Consider the following 19,328-nt stretch of genomic DNA (forward strand, 5'->3'; position numbering starts at 1 on the left):
CTTGCTAGAGCAGTTTCCCAGAGGCTTTAAACAGGGGAGAACAGTGACACTGCTATTATTGATGGAGAAACAATAAACACATACACATGCACACAGACATACACACACAAACACACTTGTACGCACCCACACACGTATGCACATATGTGCATGTCACCGGAAATTGTGCTGAGAAAAACACCAGCCTTGTTGAACCTGTGCAGACTTGGGCAGCATGACAGGCAGGAGTTGTGACTGTCAGGATGTAGGTGCATAACAAAGGCTGTCCTCTCTCTCTCTCTCTCTCTCTCTGTTTATAAAGAAACATTTAAAGCAGACTGGCCCACCTGGCCAGCCTGTCATTTAAGAAATGCCAGGCAGCACGATATGCCCTCAAGGCCGTGCTGGTTAGGCAAGAGCACTTCCATTGCTGTCGAGATGAAAGGTGTCGTGTATCTGACATTTTAGTGGATGGCAGGTGAATGCCTCCTCACCAAATCTGACCTCTCCCACCTCTCGTATGTTCCAGCCCCAGTCAGACATCATCCTCTTCTTTACCTATCTTTCTCCCTCTATCTGTCTTTTGGTCTGTCCATCTCTTTTTTGCTCTCTCTTTCTGTTCAGTTCTTGTTGAGATATTTCTGGATGCTGCGATTTTAAGAGCTTTCGCCTGAGCAGTTCCGCAAGTCAGCCTCATCTCTGTTGCCATGGAAATGCTGAGCGTTCCATTAACCCGCAAACCGCCGGCGTAGGCCGGGCCATGAAAATCACAGCTGTCATTTTAAAATAAGAGATGTTTTCATTCTGGCATGGGAACAAACAGGAAAAACCCCTCCATACCACCATACATCTACACAAAGTCTTTTCTGACAACTCAGACTGAACAAAAACAGGCACCCACAGTGTACTGCCCATCAATACATATTTGCATGCACATACTACTTATTTTGACCTGGTTGACCTGATTTTGTGCAGGTCACCAATTACCATGCCATGCCCCCAGATCAGAATCTACAGTACTATCAACTGCAACGATTTATGTCCCTCTTGTGGGCTGGTCCCCTAAATGGAGAGCCGTTAACAGGTCATCTCTTCCAACCAATTGAATACTTCAGTATGAGCCTATCTGACAGGAAGAGAGAGACCTGGACTCTATCTGATGGACTTGGCATCACAAATCTGGAGGCAACTTTTAGAACTTTGTCATGAAATAAGCAGGCTGCTTATCTATGATTTAAGACACCATACAACATGGTTAATCTGCTACATCTACAACCATCTATAATTGAAATCAAACATACACATAGCTAGATGGAGAACATTACAGAAAGGTTTCCAAGGTAACAGGCTTCCCTCAGTATGATAAACAATGACAGAAAGACTGAGGGATGTGAGGCAGGGTGAAATAAACAATTAGAGACTCAACACTAACCATTTCATTTTTGTTAGATTCTGCTTTATGTAAGCCATCGTTCCCTGTGACAGCCACCCCCTTGTCTCTCGCTCTCTCTCTCTTGCTCGCTCGCTCGCTCTCTCTCTCTCTCTCTTGCTCGCTTGTTCGCCCTCTCTCTCTCTCTCACACACACACACACACACACACACACAGGGTAGCATCCTGGCAGGATTCCTGAAAGATGGACATGGAAAGATCAACAAATGGAAGGAGTCCCACGCATCCTAAAGATGTGCTATTGTAAGTACAGCCATTTGCTAAGTGGCTTTTCACTGTATCATCTGAAAGTGTGCACGCTCACTCTCACCATACTCAAGAACACAAACCAAGCCAGTACCAAGCCACATAGTCATTCATTATTATTTATTATTAATGAGAGTGAGACAGAGAGAATTTATAAAACTGCATAAAAATAACCATCCACAAAACACTGAACTGAATTCAGTCCAGTGGAAGAATTGCCAGCATGGTAGCCATCAATAACAGTGATTCGCTCCACTCCTGTTTATAGATTTCAGGGGAAAGACAGTTTCTCAACCAGTGCCAAGGTGCCTTCACAACCTGAATCTGGCTGCTTGCCAGTAACTTTTAACAGCCCTTTCACAGTATGAAGAGAGCGGAGGGGCTTGTGGGAGGGGCTTGATAAAAACTGCTCTCGAGTATGAAACGTGAGGCGGAGCCTCCCGTAGCAATACCCGCGCAGTGATTAGGTAACAACCGGCTTCCTCTCACGTCCATGAGTCCTTCGTCTCAGATATATATATATATATATATATATATATATATATATATATATATATATATATATATATATATATATAGTTGAGTCTCGTCTTCATTTTTCTAACATTTTAAATTTACTTGCTAGGAGAGAAAATACACTTAGAAATTGATGTACAAACTGTGTACAGTTGTATTTTTTAGTTAATTATCTGATGATTTCATAGTGCTGGTCCCGAATCAGTGTAAACATCACCACCACAAAACAACTCTGAATTTAGGCCTTATTTGTAACTCAAAACACACGTAACAGCACTAATGTGTATGGTGTAGTGGAGGCCTGAGATATTTGCGGGATTGTTTCCCATTTTCCGAGCCCGCTTTTACAAAATATTCAACATATATCTTTCAATGAGCACAAACATTTTAAGAACTATGAGGAAAAACGCCTTCTTTAACGACCATGCTATTCGGTTGTGCACGCATAGCGATGCTGTAAAGTGCTTCAATCGTGTAATCGGTCGTCGCGCTTTAGAGCCGGCTTGTTCGCCTACGACGAACCTGTTAACGCCGACAGGTTCCAACAGACACCTCTAAAACAAGCCCATAACATTATTCCGCCTCCACCACGCAGTCAGGCAGGCAACCGGACATTCTCCAAACCCAGACTCGTTCATCAGACTGCCGGCTAGAGAAGCGTGATTCATCACTGCGCAGGTCACGTTTCCAATGCACGGTGCTGGGTGATAGACTCCTGCCATGAAGCACCCGGCGCAGTTTCTGCGTTGATGTTAATGCCAGAGGAGATTTGGTAATCTGCAGGTAGAGTCAGCAGAGCGTTGGCGACTTTTACGCACTGTGCGCCTCAACACTGAACGATGCCACTCTGTAACTTTATGGGGTTACTACACGCTTCCACTTTCCAATAATACCACTCAGCTGATTGTAGAATATGTAGGAAGGAATAAAGTTCGCGAACTGACTTGTTGCAGCGGTGGCATCTTATTACAGTACCACGCTCGAATTCAGTGATTTCCTAAGGACGACCCATTCTTTCACAAATGTAAAGGCAGATTGCATGGCTAGGTGCTTGACTTCATACACCTCTGGCACTGAGACTGAATGAAACACCCGAATTCAGTGATTAAGAAGCGTGTCCCAAGTCCTTTGTCCATATAGCGCGCGCACATTTACACACAGAATGTACCACCACGGTAGTATAATGCAAATCGGTCTCTCCTCAGATTCATCTGGTAGGAAGAGACTGCTCTGGCCTCGACAATCGTATCAATAATATTGATCCTGATGACAGAACTGCTGCCCCTCCCCCCAAAACACACCCACGCCTGCTCACAGCCAAAGGGGAAATGGCTAAATAATTCAACAGGAAAACATCGCACTGAATTTATTTTCCGGTCTAGAGAAGAAAAGATTCATTTTTCATCCGATGACTTAAACCACTGATGTGTTAAGATTATAAGTACTCATCCTAACATATCAGGCTTGGGCCACTATATTCTTGTCAAATTTGTGGAGTAACCATAGCTAAACTGTTGTAGAATAAGAAAAATCTTATTTCTAAAAAATATTTCTAAACATCCAGTTTAATCAGGATTGAGGCAATGAGTCAAATTTCACTGCCTCAGAACACAGAGGCGGTACCACCATTGTATACTGCTGTGCGGTAGTGCGGGTTGCTGTATCCTATAGAAGAGGAGGCAGCAGTAGACCATAAGAAACCATGGCCATATAACCACAAGTATTTGTTGTTCATTAGTGGGGGGCATCACAGCATAATCAATAGCTCAAGTGCAGATCATGCAGGTTAAGCGCTCTTTAACCCCCCTGCCACCAAATCTAATTAGTACAGTCCACGTGGGTATGGGTCATTACCTGAATTCTTTAGTGTATTGCCTTTAGTTCCCAAACATCTTGAAAGAAGCAAAACAACATTTAGCACTGTGAGACAGAAGAAAACAGACAAGAGACTCGAGTGGTTCTGTTCTAGATATTTTTCATTCGAAAACCAGATTTTAAAAAAGCACTTGTTTTTACGTTGCTTCATCAGGTTCAAAGCACTAATAATGCGGTACAACACTGGCTGACATTCCTCTGACTGCACAGCAATACACCTGTTTTCTTTCTGGACTCATTACCACAACGTGGATATCTGCATATCCGCATGGTTCTAGCTGTGCTTAGGCCGCCCTTTCCGCTGTCCTCCTTTTGCAGCTGGGATTCAATCCCACGATGCACTCACAACGCACTTTTTTTAAGGAACACAGCAGCAAAACGAGTGTTGGCTATATTCGGTCACCCTCATCCTCCAAGCTTCAACGGGCTGAACCAACATGTCCAGACGGCAGGAGGCGCGAAACGCTGCTGTGTGGCTGCCGCTCCTCCTCGAGACCGCGCCTCCCCCTCCGCCCTTTCACGCGGACTTTTCCTCTCCGGTGACGAACAGGTGAACGGCCTTCTCGGAGCGGAGCATGTGGGCGGCGCGCTCGGCGCCCGCCACGCACGCCAGCCTGTGCGCGTCGTAGCGGGAGTACAGCGCGGTGCAGGTGAGGGAGGTGGCCGCCACGCCCTCTCGGGTGCCCGTCTGTAGCATGTTGCACACCTCGCTGTAGAAGTGGGCGTAGGTGGGCAGGGCGTAGAAGATGAGGTTGTGGACGCCTTTTATTGTGTACCTGGTATGGATATGACAAAAGGGAGGTAAGAGAGGTGGTAGAGGAGATCTGGGCTTTGCGAGAAACGGACGCGACAGCACACCAGTTGAGGTGCAGGCTAATGGAAGTATTAAGGAAAACAACTTGACATTAATTATAAAATGTGCGCACGCGCGCACGCTCTCACACGTACGCCTACATTAACACATCCAGTCGCATTCGCTCAGACAAACGCACACACCAAGATGCACACTAAGACACTCATATGAACACACACACACAAACCCACCTTCTCTCTCTCTCTCTCTCGCTCCCCCCCCCACACACACACACCAAAATGAAACATGCTCACTCATGCTAAAAGATTATTACTCACCACGGCACTCACACCCACGCTAAGGCGCACACAAACACACACCTCTTGTAGAAGTGGAACCTCTCAGAGAAGATCAGGAGCTGCTTGTCTCCTTTCTGGAAGAAATGGCGAGCTCGCGAGACCTCCGAGCGCGGCGAGTACTCGCTGATGCAGGCGAAGCTCACATCCTCCTTCCGCAGGTGGTTGCGCAAGCGCACGAAATCGAAGTAGGATGGCACGTAGACCAGTGTGTGGGACATGACCGAGTCCCTGAACTGGGGAAGGACCTTGTTCACGAAGAACTGGAACCTGAGCCGTGGGCGGAAACGTAGGTTCAGAGGGGTCACGCGATGCCCTCCCGACTTGTTCAGCGGACACAAAGCCAGACGAGGTCAAATTGCCGCTAATGGCACAGAAAGGCCCTCGTGTTCCGTTGTTTGTGTACATGTTTGTATACATGTGTTTAGTGATTCCTGAAACAGCACTACTGCTGAGATTACTACAGAACACCGTGAGCCTTTAAATCAAAAGGTCAGAGCAACTTGTCATCTATTGCCAGAAGAGGGATCAAAACATTCTCTACTGAATACAGTGCTGTTGTAAAGAGCTCCCCCTAGTGTATGCTGGAGGCCTCGCACCTGGCGTCCTGGTCCTTGAAACTGTCGGCCTGAAACATGTGGAACACGTGTGGCAGCTGCACGGTTACCTGGCAGATGGATCCTACTTTGGGAAGGTTCTTAGTAGTGACCTGATGAAAGGACAGGAAGATGGTCAGAGCATGTGTTCACTGTAAGACTCCTTTCCTTTGTGAAACACTGCACAGCATACTCCGTCCCCTGCTCTGAGACTCTGTCCCCTCTCAGATCCTACCTGCCCCCTGTAGTTGTGGCAGTGGTTGGAGAGGATGTTGTTAATCTGTGGTTCCTGGACCGCGCTGAACATCAGTGTCTGTCTGTAGTGGTGCGCCCAGTTGTTCAGGTTCCACAGGCGCACGCGCGAGAAGTCCACGCCGTGCGAGTCCAGCGGCTGCAGGTTCATATGCTTCAGCACGTGCTGCAAGGCACACGCACACATACACCAAAGGCTCATGGGTAATGGGAGTTCATTGTTAGATTTGGACTTCACACTTTCAATTTGGTTTATGTGATCACAAACTGTAAAAGCTGTTGGCAGCGAAGCTGACATCAAAAGCTAATCAAAGATGAAATTCCTTCCTAACAGAACAATCTGGTCGGTTCCCAGCGCACATTTACACTACCAAGCCTTTTAATACGGCAGTAAATGCTTTAAAATAGCAGGTTTCTGGTCTTGAACTACATATGACCCATTACCTGGTATCTGGGAGGGGAGGCACCACCCCCTCACTGACAGACTCCACCCCAAACCCCTCCTAGAGCCCACCCATGGCAACGAGCCCCACCCCTCACCAGCACATGCTCCCAGTTCTGCATGAGGAACACGTCTGCCTGGTCGACGACAAGCAGCTCAATGGAGGACAGGAAGTCGAAGTCGCGCCGGGGCTCGCCCTCCGCGCCCAGCAGGGTGCGCAAGCCCAGTGGCGATGCGATGATGACGTCGGACGAGTAGAAGGGCGAGTAGAGGCGCAGGCTGCGCTTCAGGATGGACATGCCTGTTGAAAAACAACAACAAGTTTGTTGAGGATAAAGGCAGCAGGGTCATGATCTGGCTGGATGGAAATACCCACACAGTGCTAATCTGGTATGTGATTGGTCATGAGGCTTAGAGAACAAGATGTTCTTTATTAGAGGGCTCACTGGCAAACTGCTATTTTTCTGGCATCAGTGCTGCAGAGACCACTATTGCGACAGTAAACAAAAAATACTGTGCAGCCGTAGTCATGACGGAAGGCATCGGTAACGAGTTACCAAAACATGACTAACCTTTACTCTAGATCAAGGTTCCTCACCAAGTGAAGGTTAGGGATCCTCACCGCACCAGCACAAAAGATCCCACTGAGAATTATCACCAGAGTCAGCTATGGAAAAGCCTTGACCACAACTAAATCGGGTATACTGAATCAGGAGAAACACTCAGGTCTGCAGTGTTGTCAATCTCCTGCTCCAAAAGTGAAGAAGATCTCTGGTTTAAATCAGTGGTTTTCGACCCAGTCCTAGAGAGTGTCTCTAGGCCAGGCCAGGTTTTTTTATGCTGTTCTGAAACAGACAACCAAGGAGCCATTTAGCTCTTCCCCAGAGCTCTGGAGCTGGAACAGAGCAAAATATGTGGGCTGGCTGATGCTCCTGGACCAGATGGAGATCTTCTGGTCTAACTCAGATAGGCCATCACTCACCTATCCTGAAGTGGTCGTCCACGTTGCCCGAGAACACGGCGAGGTAGTCGTCTGGCCGGCGCAGGTTGGGCGGTCTGTCAGTGGGCTCCTCGCCATACTCATCCCGGAACCTCTTCTTGTGGCTCACGTCAATCTTCTTCCCCTCAGGCTCCAGCAGCGCAATGAAGGTCTGCACAACCCGCAGTGCGCTGTCTCGGAACGGCACCAGGATCAGGACCTATGGCGGAGACAAAGAAGCAACCAGCTGGTTTTTCAGTACTCATCATGTACACATATGTTTTCAGCATTTGGCACTTATTTATCACAACTCCCTGGGGATCGAACCTGTGACCTCTGTTTCACCAGCACCTTGCTCCACCTGACTTTAAGCAGAACAAACTAGAACCATCATTCTTGGCGAACATGTCTGACGAAGGTGAGAAACATGAAAACGCCCTCGGACATTTGTTCCGTCTCTCGGATTATCACGCTGAAAGGGGATCGCCAGAAGTCCGGACACACTCCAACAGACAAGGGTAAAAGGGAGGGAATAAGACGCGCCCGTCACCTTGGGCCGGGTAAGACCCTGGTCCCTGATCTCCTCCTCCTCCTCCTCCTCCGCCCGTTTCGCCTCCTTCAGCCGGACATTGTGGGCGAGGACCCTGGAGTTGGCCTTCAGTATGTGGTTGAGGGCGTGGAGGCAGTACACCCGACGGACCTCTGGCCCCTCCGTCAGGGGAGAGCATTCTGGGAAATACACGTCCCTGTAGGACCCTGCGAGAAACGACACACTGTGAAGCGTCGTATGGTTGTGTTCAAATACCGCTGAGGAATGTGTCGCACATACCCATGAGTCTGAGCAGCTCCCTCTGCAGGTCTGTGAGGTCCGGCCCGTCTACGCCGGGCTGGGAGGAGCGGTTCAGAGACCGCCAGTTTGGCTCCAGTGCCTTGTGGAAGGGAGGGAGGGGCATAGGGGGAGCCTGGCCCATTGAGGGAAACCGCTCCAGGGTGCTCACGCACTGAAGTGTGCCCAGCCTGGGCCACTAGGGGGTGCAACACTGAGGTTAGAGACTTGCACAACACAGACATGATTAGCAACACCTGTTTTGGCAGACTGTTGCAAAACTTAACCAACTATGCAATAGTGACACGCTTGCAGGTGGTTTACAGTCATACCTTCACTTGAGTCTTGATTTTAGAGCCCTCTGAGATCATCTTGACCTCTGCTTCACTTAGCTCCGTTTCCTGGTGCTTCACAAATGTATCTGTGCATGTGTGAGAGAAGGTCATGACATACTCCAAAAATATGTAATAAACTACATCAAATGGATATTGTGATCAAAGTATCAGATATGCAACAACCACCATCCACCATTAACATAGGATAAAATAAGTGTCATTTCTTTACCCTATCATGGTCAGTTGTATTCTCACAGGCCCTGCCCCATCTAATGCTCTTCAACCAATCACAGGCTGGTTCTGTTTCATAGTAGGCCTTACAAGACAATTCTCATACCTTCCTCAAAGCACTGCTCCGCCTTCTCCAGCCCCTCCTGCTCCCCCTCTGGAAGGTTTGTCTCCAGGCAGAACTCTGCTTCCTGCACCTGGTCTGTGAAGTCCTCGTCAACTCCCTTCCTTCTTCCTTCCAAGGGTTCTTCATCTGCAGAATTAGCAGGGGCTCCATTCACTTTTCCGTCTTCATCCTCATCTTCGCTTTGTGCTGCAACATCTACCTCTGAAGCAGGAAAGAGAAAAGATAAGACCAAGCCTTAGCAACTTCTTAACTGTGCACCTGGATAAGGTCTAAATTTAGGGAGCTAACCTTCGTTCGAGCTGACCAGATCTTCTTCTTCCACGTCGTCATCGTCACCATCGCTCTCCTCATCTTCGCTGTCCTGCTCGGCGTGGTTCAAAGTTGATAGCAGCCGTTCATACGCAGACGGCTTTTCATCCTCATCGTCTTCGTCGCTGTCGGCCCCGGAGTACACCGGACTGTCGGGCTGTGAACGCGCACGGAACCATTGTATCTTACGCGAATAATTTAAGTGAAACAACGTCATATAACCCCTGCAGTTCAGAGGCATGGCATTGCCGTTACTTAAACTAAGGTGCAGACATGAGTTACCAGCGAATTCACTTATATAATTAGAATAGCTAGCTAGCTAGATATTCTAGGAATATTAACAGAATTGGGTACTTACCAAGCGCATAACTTGCGTTTTCTCAGGCCTCTCAGTGACACTAATACATGGTAAAAAAGACAAGGATTGAAGGTTAGTGAAACATGTTTATCCAGGTGATAACGTAACTTTATTTAGCTAGCATTGGCGAGCTGTATGCTGCTAAGTAGCAGCATCTGGGGTAATTGTACTTGTATCGCAGTGCTTACTTATCATGAAATGGATGTTGCTCTCCAAACTCTTTTAAATGTTTCTTTTGTTTTTTCGTTAAACTGCTCAAATCCTGTTTTTTCTGCTTCCTTTTCCCCATTTTGACACACACGTGTGTAGCAGGATAGCTACTTTTCTTCTGTTTGTTTACTGGCGAACGGCACGCTTTAGTGCGCTCTTTCGCCACCTGTCGGATTGGCGTAACATTGCAGCGAGATCGCTAAGAATTGAGAGTCTGTGGTGTACTAGGTTTACGTAAATGCCTAGTTCTGTTTTGTTTTTTTTTAACATTAGACGTTAGACCTCCGTTTAAGGGCAGAATAGAGCAGTGACAGAAAGTAACCTAAACGGAATGAAAACATAATTTCGATGTAGGCTATACCAATAATTACTTCGCCCAATCATGACATTGTGTCTGTAGTCTAATAAATAATAGTTTTGATTTCACTACAATTTGTGAGGTACTTCTACACGAACACACCTTGGTAGCTTTCAATTGTAATATAACAAAAGGAACCAATGTTAAATATTTTAAGTTCTTTAGTCACATTCATGTATTTTGTAAAAGGCTGGATTTAGATTTATACATCTCAGGCTTAGGCTACCTGGAATTAGTCAAACATTTACACAGATGTGTATCTGCAGCTTGGCAAGCATGCAGGAATAAGTGTGTGTGTGTGTGTGTGTGTGTAAGAACGACTGCGCGAGTCTTTCGCCGGTAGAATACTGTACTTTTCTCCATGCCAGTCCATAATGGCTGATCTGATGGGGGGGTTGTAACCCAAATGCTACTTGGCACCGTACTTAGGAAAGTATGTAATTGATTTGATCATCAGAAACGATTCTTTTGTTCTAAACAAAATGTGGGGTCTCCGAATACAAGGGCATTGTTGTTGTTTATTTGTTTGTTTATCTGCCTCACAGAACACTGCACAATCTCCCTCTAGCTTCTGATACCATATGGTCCGTGAATATGAGGACGAGGGGATTTTAAAATGTACGTCTAGCTGGCGATTAGGACGGCTAGTAATAGCACGTGGGCAAGCAGCCCGGCCACTTCGCTCCGTAAAGGAGAGTTCAAGAAAACGGCGTGCCAACTCGCAAAGGTATGGAAAGCCAGAGTGGTCCAAAACGCCGCTTTCCCCCGCTGTTTTACAAATAAAACGCGTTTCGTTTGAGGCGAAGTTTGCTCACTTTGGCTTTCCATACAAAGGGGGGACACGCGTCCTCGAAACCCTCGGCGTGGACATCCGCAACGCGTCGGACTGGGTCGAGTGTGTGTGTGTTCAGGTACCGGGTGGGATGTGGGATAATACATACTCGGTAAATTAAATTCCTAAAAAAATCGCTTGAAGGCGTGGTGTCTAGACACGGGTTCTACTCGGAGATTAAATAAAAACCGAGCGATCTAAAACCATTACGGCTGATAATGTAATCCGCGCTGACCCTGCAGCAGCTGGGCGGCACATGTTTTGATCTGGATCCTTCTTGAAGTTCGTTCCAACTCCGAGAAATAAACGATGAAACAGCGGCGCTTTGAGAGAAAAGCACGCAGGCACTAATTAAATTGGCCACATCAAAATGAGAGTAGCTGTAAGATTTAATTGGTGCTGGAGAATGCTTGGCGAAGCCCATCGAAAGCACGAGAGCAGTCTCGAGGCAGATGGGGCGGCATGAGTGCGCGCGCGCGTCTCTCTCTCTCTCTCTCTCTCTCTCTCTCTCTCTCTCTCTCTCTGTGTGTGTTGTACAGTGGCAGAAGGCCAGGATGGTATATTGCATATGTTTCTTTTGTAAGGGAATGTCGTTTGAAAGCACGTTTAAAAGCCGTAAAGTCCACATAAAAAGTATTATGGTTGAACAGCAATACATTGTAGGTGACCTGTTGCAGTAGAATCTCTAAAGCATGACTTCCATTAAAACCATGTTTCTGGACTATGAATGTATTAGAATTAAACACTAGAGGGCAGCAGTGCTTCAAGAAACACCAATGAAAAGAAGAAGAGGAAAAGTATTAAGACGGTGGGATGGGGGTTTCTATGACAGCAGGGGTTACAGAAAGCTGTAATTAGCTAAAAACACTAAGACTAAAAATTAAACATAAAATGAGTTTAAAAACACCTCGATTAAGTGTAAGTATCAGCGGTAGGCAGGTGTATGCTGTATGCTATGGACTGAGCCAGCTGGAAAAGCAGCAGGCGAAGTCTGCTGTCTAACAATGTGCCCCACTCTGTGCCCGTGGAATTTTCTCTCTGTGTGTGTGAGTGCGCGCCTGTGCATGCATGCATGCTCTTGCTTGGTGCTGTTGCGTCACATGCGTCAAAATCTAATGTGGGTGTCGTGTGTGTGTGTGTGTGTGTGTGTGTGTGTGTGTGTGTGTGTGTGTGTGTGTGTGTGTTGTTGGTTTCATGGAATGAGGCTTCTAGCTTTCTGATCACTCTCTTCTCCCTCCTGGCGTCCTGGCGGTAGAATGAACATCCTCCCCGAGTCACTGGCTGTCTTCAAACGAAGGCTGAACACTCACCTTGTCGCTGACTCACTAAGCACTTAAAAAAACATTTAGTCTTCTGTTCCATTCCAGCCAGGCGTTGAGCCTGACGGTGTTCTCGGCACAGTGGTATCCATTGTCGCATGAGGATATGTATTTGATTGAGACTACAAAGCACTTCTGTAAGTCACTCTGGAGGAGGGCAAAAGGAAACAAATGCTGTAATTGTACAGCACGTCGAAACATAAAATTCCAACTAAACATCCGAGTGATGTGAGAAAAGGATCACAGGATTAAAAACAGTAAACAAAGAAGGTAAGCATTCTTACTACAGAGTATGTCAGTGTTGATGCGTGAATGTGTAACAGACGCAACGTGCACAGGTTGATGGGTTGCTGTGTGACTGTGACCAGCATATGGGAACGTTTCTGGTGCATCAGCAGCTTTGAGATGGACAAAACAGCCCAGAGTAGTGAGCATGTCTTAAAAAGGCTATTGGCTTTGACCTAGAACACATCAGAACTAGTGCGGCAAGATTCAGCAGCACAGTCTCGTCTAAACAGGGAGGCGGGCTGTGGTTCCGTGGGGGCAAATGCCAAGCACTGAGAGAGAGGGAGGGAGAGAGAGAGAGAGAGAGAGAGAGAGAGCACAAACGAACGATCATAACCTCAAAAGGGAGTGAGTTTCATATGATGGTCTGCACTTTCTCCTTCTGAACCACATGTAAGTTTGTGCTGTGTCCCTTGTGGTACGTGCTTTTAATGAGAATTTGACTCCATAGGAATGCTACTCCATGCACTCATGAAGTGCAGGGATCGACTGGAGATTAGATGACAGGATTCCAGCAGAGAGAAGAAATGAAGGCTCTGGTGTTGACTTTGTGCTTCACGTTGTGCGCGCTCCCGTCCGGGTACGTACGACTGTTTAATAAGAGGCCCCATTTGTTTAGATAGAGAGCATAACCGCAGGTGAAGTAGCATGTGTCAGAGGGAATGCCGGTCTGTGGCCCAGTGCCTGCGGCAACTCCAGAACATTCCGGAGTCACTGATGACAACTTTATGATTTCACTGCTACTGAGCCTAATTGAGCTCCCTGTTTCTACATGTGATGTGGCTTTTGCTCTGTCGACACAAATCTCCCGATCCCAGGGTCTGCATCCATGCATGGGGATAAAATTCCACGCGTGACCCTGGAGGAGTCCTGGAGGTGAGTGGCAACGAAGTTTTTGCCTAGTGTGTGTTTACCTACACTATTCTCATTTCTCAAGGTTCAACACTGACTTCCAGAAAAAAAGGTGTCAGTTTCTGATTTGAAATGAATTGTCACAGAGGATTAATAATGAAAAGCAGTGCTCCCCTAGCACTGCTGTACACTAAGCCAGAGAGGGAATCTTTGTTTTAGCCTACTGTTACCTAGTGTCGCAATAACGGACAGACACTGCGGCCCAGACAGCTGACAAGCTTGCTTTTACCAGCACAGACATGTCTGCTTCACTCCACACACACACAGAGACAGTTGGGGGCCAAGTTCATGTGCAAACCGCAGCTGGTTACACCTTGACTTAAACATGAACATGAACCTGACCCTTGACACAAAGCCCTAACTGTCCCCTTAACCATATAACCCTGTCTCTAAACTTGACCTTGACCTCTCTAACCGGAACAATTCTTTGTTGTTCACCTCTGCGATTGGGAACATTGGGAATGTTCCTGTTTGGACACTTTCAAAGCATTAATGCCTAGTAAATAAGCACGTTCACACACACTTTTGGCACAAAACCAGACAGCCTGCTGTGATGAATAGGATACTGTCTGGTATTTGAAAGACTGTGTGTTTGTGTGTGTGTGTGTGTGTGTGTGTGTGTGTGCTTTTGTCGGGCTCATGGAATGAGACTTGTAGCTTCCTGATCATTCACTTCATGTCAAAGCTTATTTTTAATAACCTGAGCACATCACACACACACACACACACACACACACACACACACAGGCAGAGTGAGAACCTTGGTAGTCCCTCAGGCTACGGGTACAAATAAGGAGAAACAGGGCCATGCTGGTTCAGCCTGCAACACTGAACTATGCACACACACACACACACACACACACACACACACACACACACACACACACAGTTAGTACAGAGAAACCTCTGATATTCTCTAATATTCAGGGGATGCAGATGAAAAGATCCCGTTTTGCACCAATAACGATACGTCCTAATTTCTCTTTACACAGAAAATTGGAGAACAATGTAGTAAATGAGCAAATAAAGTTCAGCTCTTTTCTATCAGTGTTCCTATCCCTGTCCTTTCCTGTCCAGTCCTGTCCTGGCTGATGTTGGCTGTCATTCCCTTTCCTCCAAAATCAAAGTTCAATTTTTAGCGTGTAGTTAGGAGAGTGCTATATGAAGCAGCCGGATTGAACAGTGGGAGCACTCCCAAGACTTGGGACACAAACACGCAAACAAACGTACACACAACTTGGAAGTCCACCAGGCTACTGATACCTATACAGAGAAGCAGGGCCGTGCTGGTCCAGCCTGCACTACTGAACTGTGCTTGCATGCACCTCCACGCAGTTTTTATAAGCAGTAAGTCAACATGAGATCCTTCATTTCTTATCGCTGCAGGAACGCTGTTATTCAGCCTCCACCCGCCCGTGCCACCTCTCCCAGTATCCCCATTTCCCGAAGACCTTCACTCATCTCTCCCCACCCATTTGCGGCTTTCTGCTGCCGCCACCCTCCTCATCCTCCTCCTCCTCCTCCTCCTCCTCCTCCTCCTATCACACTTGGTGTGGTCATGGGTGGAGGAGAAGGGGAGCCAGAGAGAGGTGAAGCAATAACAGGCCCCGTGGTGTCTCCGTGGGAGCCCCCTGTTTGTCTTTCACTCTCCCGGTCATCTGCGGTATTGTACTTCCCTTCAAACGTGGGAAACCGAACTTTCACTAGGCTCTCAGTTAAAAAAATCAATTAACCCCAAGACCATTGTAACAACATGTCATAATATGTAATCTAATAAATGCATTGTTTGCATTAATTATGATTCAAATTCATGCAGGGGCTGTGGATTGAGTGAAGAACTTCGGTTCCCGGTGTGCTGTACTTTTAAGCGGTAAAGTAACTGGCGGCACTAGAGTCCTGACGACACCTCTGTGATGCGCTGATGACATCTGCGTCATGGAATCCTGACACCTCTGTCATGCGGTGGCGAGCCAAACGAGGCTGGACAGCGTGGCATCTGTCATATGCCGGAGACATTAAACCCAGCCTGGGACGGCCCAAGCACGGGATGGTACGGTTCGAACAAGGCTGAGTGGCGGGTAAACCGAATGGAGAAAGCCTCCATCTTCCTGTTCAGTGCATTCATATGTTTCCAATAGCACGTAGATGATTGGAGGTCGACGTATACTCAGTGGCTCGCATTCCCGCATATTTATCGGATATCACGCACCGGTAACCCAGTATCTACGATGCCATGATCGCCACGGAGATCTCAACCGTCCGAATGGTCACGGTAGGTTACCTAGCATCCCGGAGGCACGTTCCGAAAGCGGAACTGATTTGAGGGAAAGGCTGACCGTCAGGTGTTTCCTCCTGGCCTGGGGTGGGGGGCCTGTGTCAGTCAGTGACGCTGATCCAGTGACAGTCACTCTGCAGGCACAATCAGTGGCACTGACAGAATATGATCCCCCCCCCCCCCCTCGAGGAAAGAGAGAGAGGGGAAGGATAGTGTTCTCCTATCAATGAGACCCGTGCTCTCGTCCGCCATGGGCTAAATTGATTCCTGACCTTTAACCCCTGACCTGACCTAGAGCCAGGAACAGATATTTCAGCAGGCATGTGCTGAGATGTACACTATGTAGCAGCACGTCTGGGAGCATGAGTGACCCATAATACACCCCAGCATCGTTGCCCATATAGGAATGCTGCATGCATCACCAACTGGAAGCATCCGTGTGCACTGGTAAGCAGCTCTTATCCAACACGGCATGCGGACATGCCTCCTTGTCAAACGTATGGCCGTGTAAAATTGGAGCTGTGCGCTACTGCGGTTGCCATGGCATGCAAAAGCCAGTTGTTGCAATGGCGTTTTGTTTTGCAAAAATGAAAACAAGCCAACCGCAGGCTCACAGAAACTGTTTACGAGAGTCACGTATAGGTGCTGCACTTAGGCCAAGAGGCCAGTAGGGGGTTGTCCAGAGTGCCTGACCTGGGGTGAAGCAGACCAAACCAAGTCAACCCCTGTACCTCCGCAACAAAGAACTGGTCCGAGATCAGCAAAATATAACAAAATAAGTGTAACTAGGAGTGTGGTTACATGGTGACGGGTCAGATGAGTGATTGAATCCTCCCAATAGAACCTTGTTCCTTATTCGCGCATGCTTTATGTATGCGTGAACGTGCTTGTATGATTGTACTAAAATATGATTAGAATGCTTCTATGAACTATTGGTGACGCCCAGCATAAATTAACTGCATTATATTGTGTCCTGAATACAATTCAGAGTTCAGGTCATTTTATCTAGGAGGTAGAAATCAGTTTGAATTACCGACTGACCATGGCGTGCATTACTGGCTTACACACACAAACAGAGTAATGGATAGTCATAGCAAAACGAAAAATGGATCAGTATCATTGAAGAGTATGCAATGTCAATAATACTTGCCGCTCCAGCAATATTGACATTCTCACATTTATACTTATCGCCGTAGTGTGCGTATTCGCGCGCTCGTGTTTTGCAAGGGTGTGTTCGCGCTCCCCGCCACCGAGCCACAGCAATAACAATAATAAAACCCTTAACAAAGGCTCCAGTGTGACAGGCTGAAACCTGCTCCGTGGCCTTCTCCCAACCGCTGCGCGCCGCCCGTCAATCAGCGCCGCGCTCGGAGTGCGCGGCGCCGCCGGTCTTTCCCCAGGTCGCTTTTTGCGCGTCCTCGCTCCCTTCTCTCCCCTGTCTTTTTCTCTTCTTTCTGTCTCGTTCTTTCTCTCACTCGTGCACAATAAACACGTGCCGACCCAGGACGTAAGGATAACGCTTTAAAGATGTAACCGTGACCGGAAAGACCGGAAAGTGCCTCGGCCGAGTACTGAAAATCCCGCACTTTCATCCCACTGAATGTCGCAGCCCTCCTTTTGACCACTAGATGCCCTCATAACCATTCTATTAGCTTCTGGCCAGGAGGCAAATGTCACCCCGCAATGTGAGCAGATACCTACATTATTATGGCTTAATGTCTTGTTAGAGCCAATAACACTCTCTCTCTCTCTCTCTCTCTCTCTCTCTCTCTCTCTCTCTCTCTCTCTCTCTCTCTCGCTCTCTCTCTCCCCCCCCCTCTCTCTCTCTCTCTCACAAGGTATTTTTGCCAATGTAAAATGACTGTATTTTATGTACTTTATGATGTCATTTTCAGTACTCAGGTTTTTCAGTTCTGGTCTTGGTCTCTGTAAGGAGTAAGAGGGCAAAAATGTTTTCCTTAATTCAAAAATCACATCCAGATCTTACTGTGGATTACACCAAAATAAACAAGCCTGACATGGCGAGGTTAACATGACGCACACCCAGCTTCTGAAGGCCGTGATTACAGTTTATTAGACAGAGCCTTGTCCAAATCTCCCATTATCTTATCAGCCAAGCCACTTTAGACCGATGAGGTGATTGTCACTTGTTAACAGGAGTAAGGTGACCCATTTATGTAATGCAACTGATCGAACTGTGACAGAGTTCCCAAGTTCACCATAGGATTACTTAAAGTTCTCTGATGGTTGTGTTTGTATGTGTGTTTGTGTGTGCAAATGTACGAGTGTGACTTCCTCCATGATGTCACAGAAGGAAGGGTAAGACACCAAGAGGTCTTGTGTGCATGTGCGTGTGTGTGCATGCATGTGTGTGTGACGGATCAGTCTGGTCTCTAAGGTTTTCTCCTCATTCTGGAAAAAAATATGATATACTCTCACTGCACAGTCGGTCATTTGAATACTTTAGCTGTTAGAAAATCACCTCTGGGTCTCAAAGCAAAACAAACAAGGTTTGAAATGTAGGAAGACATCCACATATCCAAATATGTACATATTTTGGGGGATTAAAGCAAAGAAAAACAGTCAAATTCAAAGGCACTGCTTCAGCTGCAAGGACCTGGCTTCCAATCAGGAAACAGGCTGATCATGGAAACAGAAAAGCTACAAACCGCTCATTTTGGCGAGACAAGCAAACAGTGAAATGTGACCATAGTAGCACCACAGCAGGTGCTCAGGTTGGACCGGGGGGGAGATTCCCTGTACTTTCCCCGTGCTTCAGTGTTCCATTTTTACTCAGACGTTTGTGTGCTAGGAAAAGCATGTGAAGTACCGCTGAACTTGGCTAACTGGGCATGCATAAATGCAAGCTGTCATACTGTAATGTGTCCCGTGAACTGAAAGAATAAAAAGGAAAGAAGGGTTGAAACAATTTAAAATAAATGTTTCTTTACTGAATCAAAAAGAGAGCTAAGAATTGAGTCAAATGAAAGCAATTACTTTGGATGTAGTTTTTTAGGCTGACACAACTTAGTGGAGTGTACTTAAAAGCTTTAGATGTAATAAACGGAGGAGTAGGTTTAAGTAAATGTTTCTTTTTTTATAATGGGCCATGCCAGACAGTCCAGGAAATGCTTCTATTGATCAAGTTGTGGTCCCATACCATGTGAAAGTTAAGTGTGCCCTTGTTGATTTCTGAATGCCCATGTTTGTGTGGGTCTGCGGGTGTATACTGAGTGTACATATGTGCGTGTGTGTGTCTTTGTTAATGTTTGTGCAAATGCTTGTGAGTGTGTGCATTTATGTGTGTGTGTGCATACATATGTGCACTGTAGGCGCATGTGTGTGCGCGTGCGCGCGTGTGTACGTGTGTGTGTGTCCCAGGAGCAGGGCCATCATGTCCTCCGCTGTGCAACACGTGTAAGATGAGTGATGACCCACCCCGCCGCCTTATCGAAACTCCTCGGTCGGGC

General features: G+C 47.1%; 1 protein-coding gene and 1 long non-coding RNA gene across 7 annotated transcripts; one reads left to right on the forward strand and one right to left on the reverse strand.

Annotated features, from left to right (window-relative positions):
- Window positions 1-4,149: 4,149 nt before the first annotated feature.
- On the reverse strand, window positions 4,150-10,218 carry utp25 (UTP25 small subunit processor component). 2 transcript variants are annotated; one of them, XM_027008233.3, is made up of 13 exons: window positions 9,856-10,216; window positions 9,668-9,707; window positions 9,289-9,466; window positions 8,983-9,201; window positions 8,643-8,731; window positions 8,314-8,509; window positions 8,035-8,240; window positions 7,488-7,704; window positions 6,604-6,806; window positions 6,047-6,229; window positions 5,815-5,924; window positions 5,240-5,485; window positions 4,150-4,842 (listed from the first exon to the last, which is right to left on the reverse strand). In XM_027008233.3, the coding sequence occupies exons 1-13, from the start codon at window positions 9,954-9,956 to the stop codon at window positions 4,584-4,586; spliced, it is 2,247 nt and encodes a 748-aa protein (XP_026864034.2). In that variant the 5' UTR covers window positions 9,957-10,216; the 3' UTR covers window positions 4,150-4,583. The 2 variants fall into 2 exon arrangements, with proteins under 2 accessions (XP_026864034.2, XP_081581194.1); XM_081725068.1 differs by having other exon boundaries at window positions 4,704-4,842; window positions 5,883-5,924; window positions 9,856-10,218.
- A 745-nt stretch (window positions 10,219-10,963) lies between these two features.
- Window positions 10,964-18,783, forward strand: LOC113576280 (uncharacterized). 5 transcript variants are annotated; one of them, XR_014126730.1, is made up of 5 exons: window positions 10,964-12,656; window positions 13,123-13,251; window positions 13,490-13,547; window positions 14,970-15,246; window positions 15,400-18,783. It is a non-coding gene; the product is annotated as an uncharacterized LOC113576280 (long non-coding RNA). The 5 variants fall into 5 exon arrangements; XR_003410496.3 differs by lacking the exon at window positions 15,400-18,783 and having other exon boundaries at window positions 10,964-11,985; window positions 12,435-12,656; window positions 14,970-15,383; XR_004776676.2 differs by lacking the exon at window positions 15,400-18,783 and having other exon boundaries at window positions 10,964-11,146; window positions 12,272-12,656; window positions 14,970-15,383.
- Window positions 18,784-19,328: the final 545 nt, after the last annotated feature.

The sequence above is a fragment of the Electrophorus electricus genome, chromosome 12 (genome assembly GCF_041902795.1).
Source record: "Electrophorus electricus isolate QZ-2024a chromosome 12, ASM4190279v1, whole genome shotgun sequence".
NCBI lineage: Eukaryota > Metazoa > Chordata > Actinopteri > Gymnotiformes > Gymnotidae > Electrophorus > Electrophorus electricus.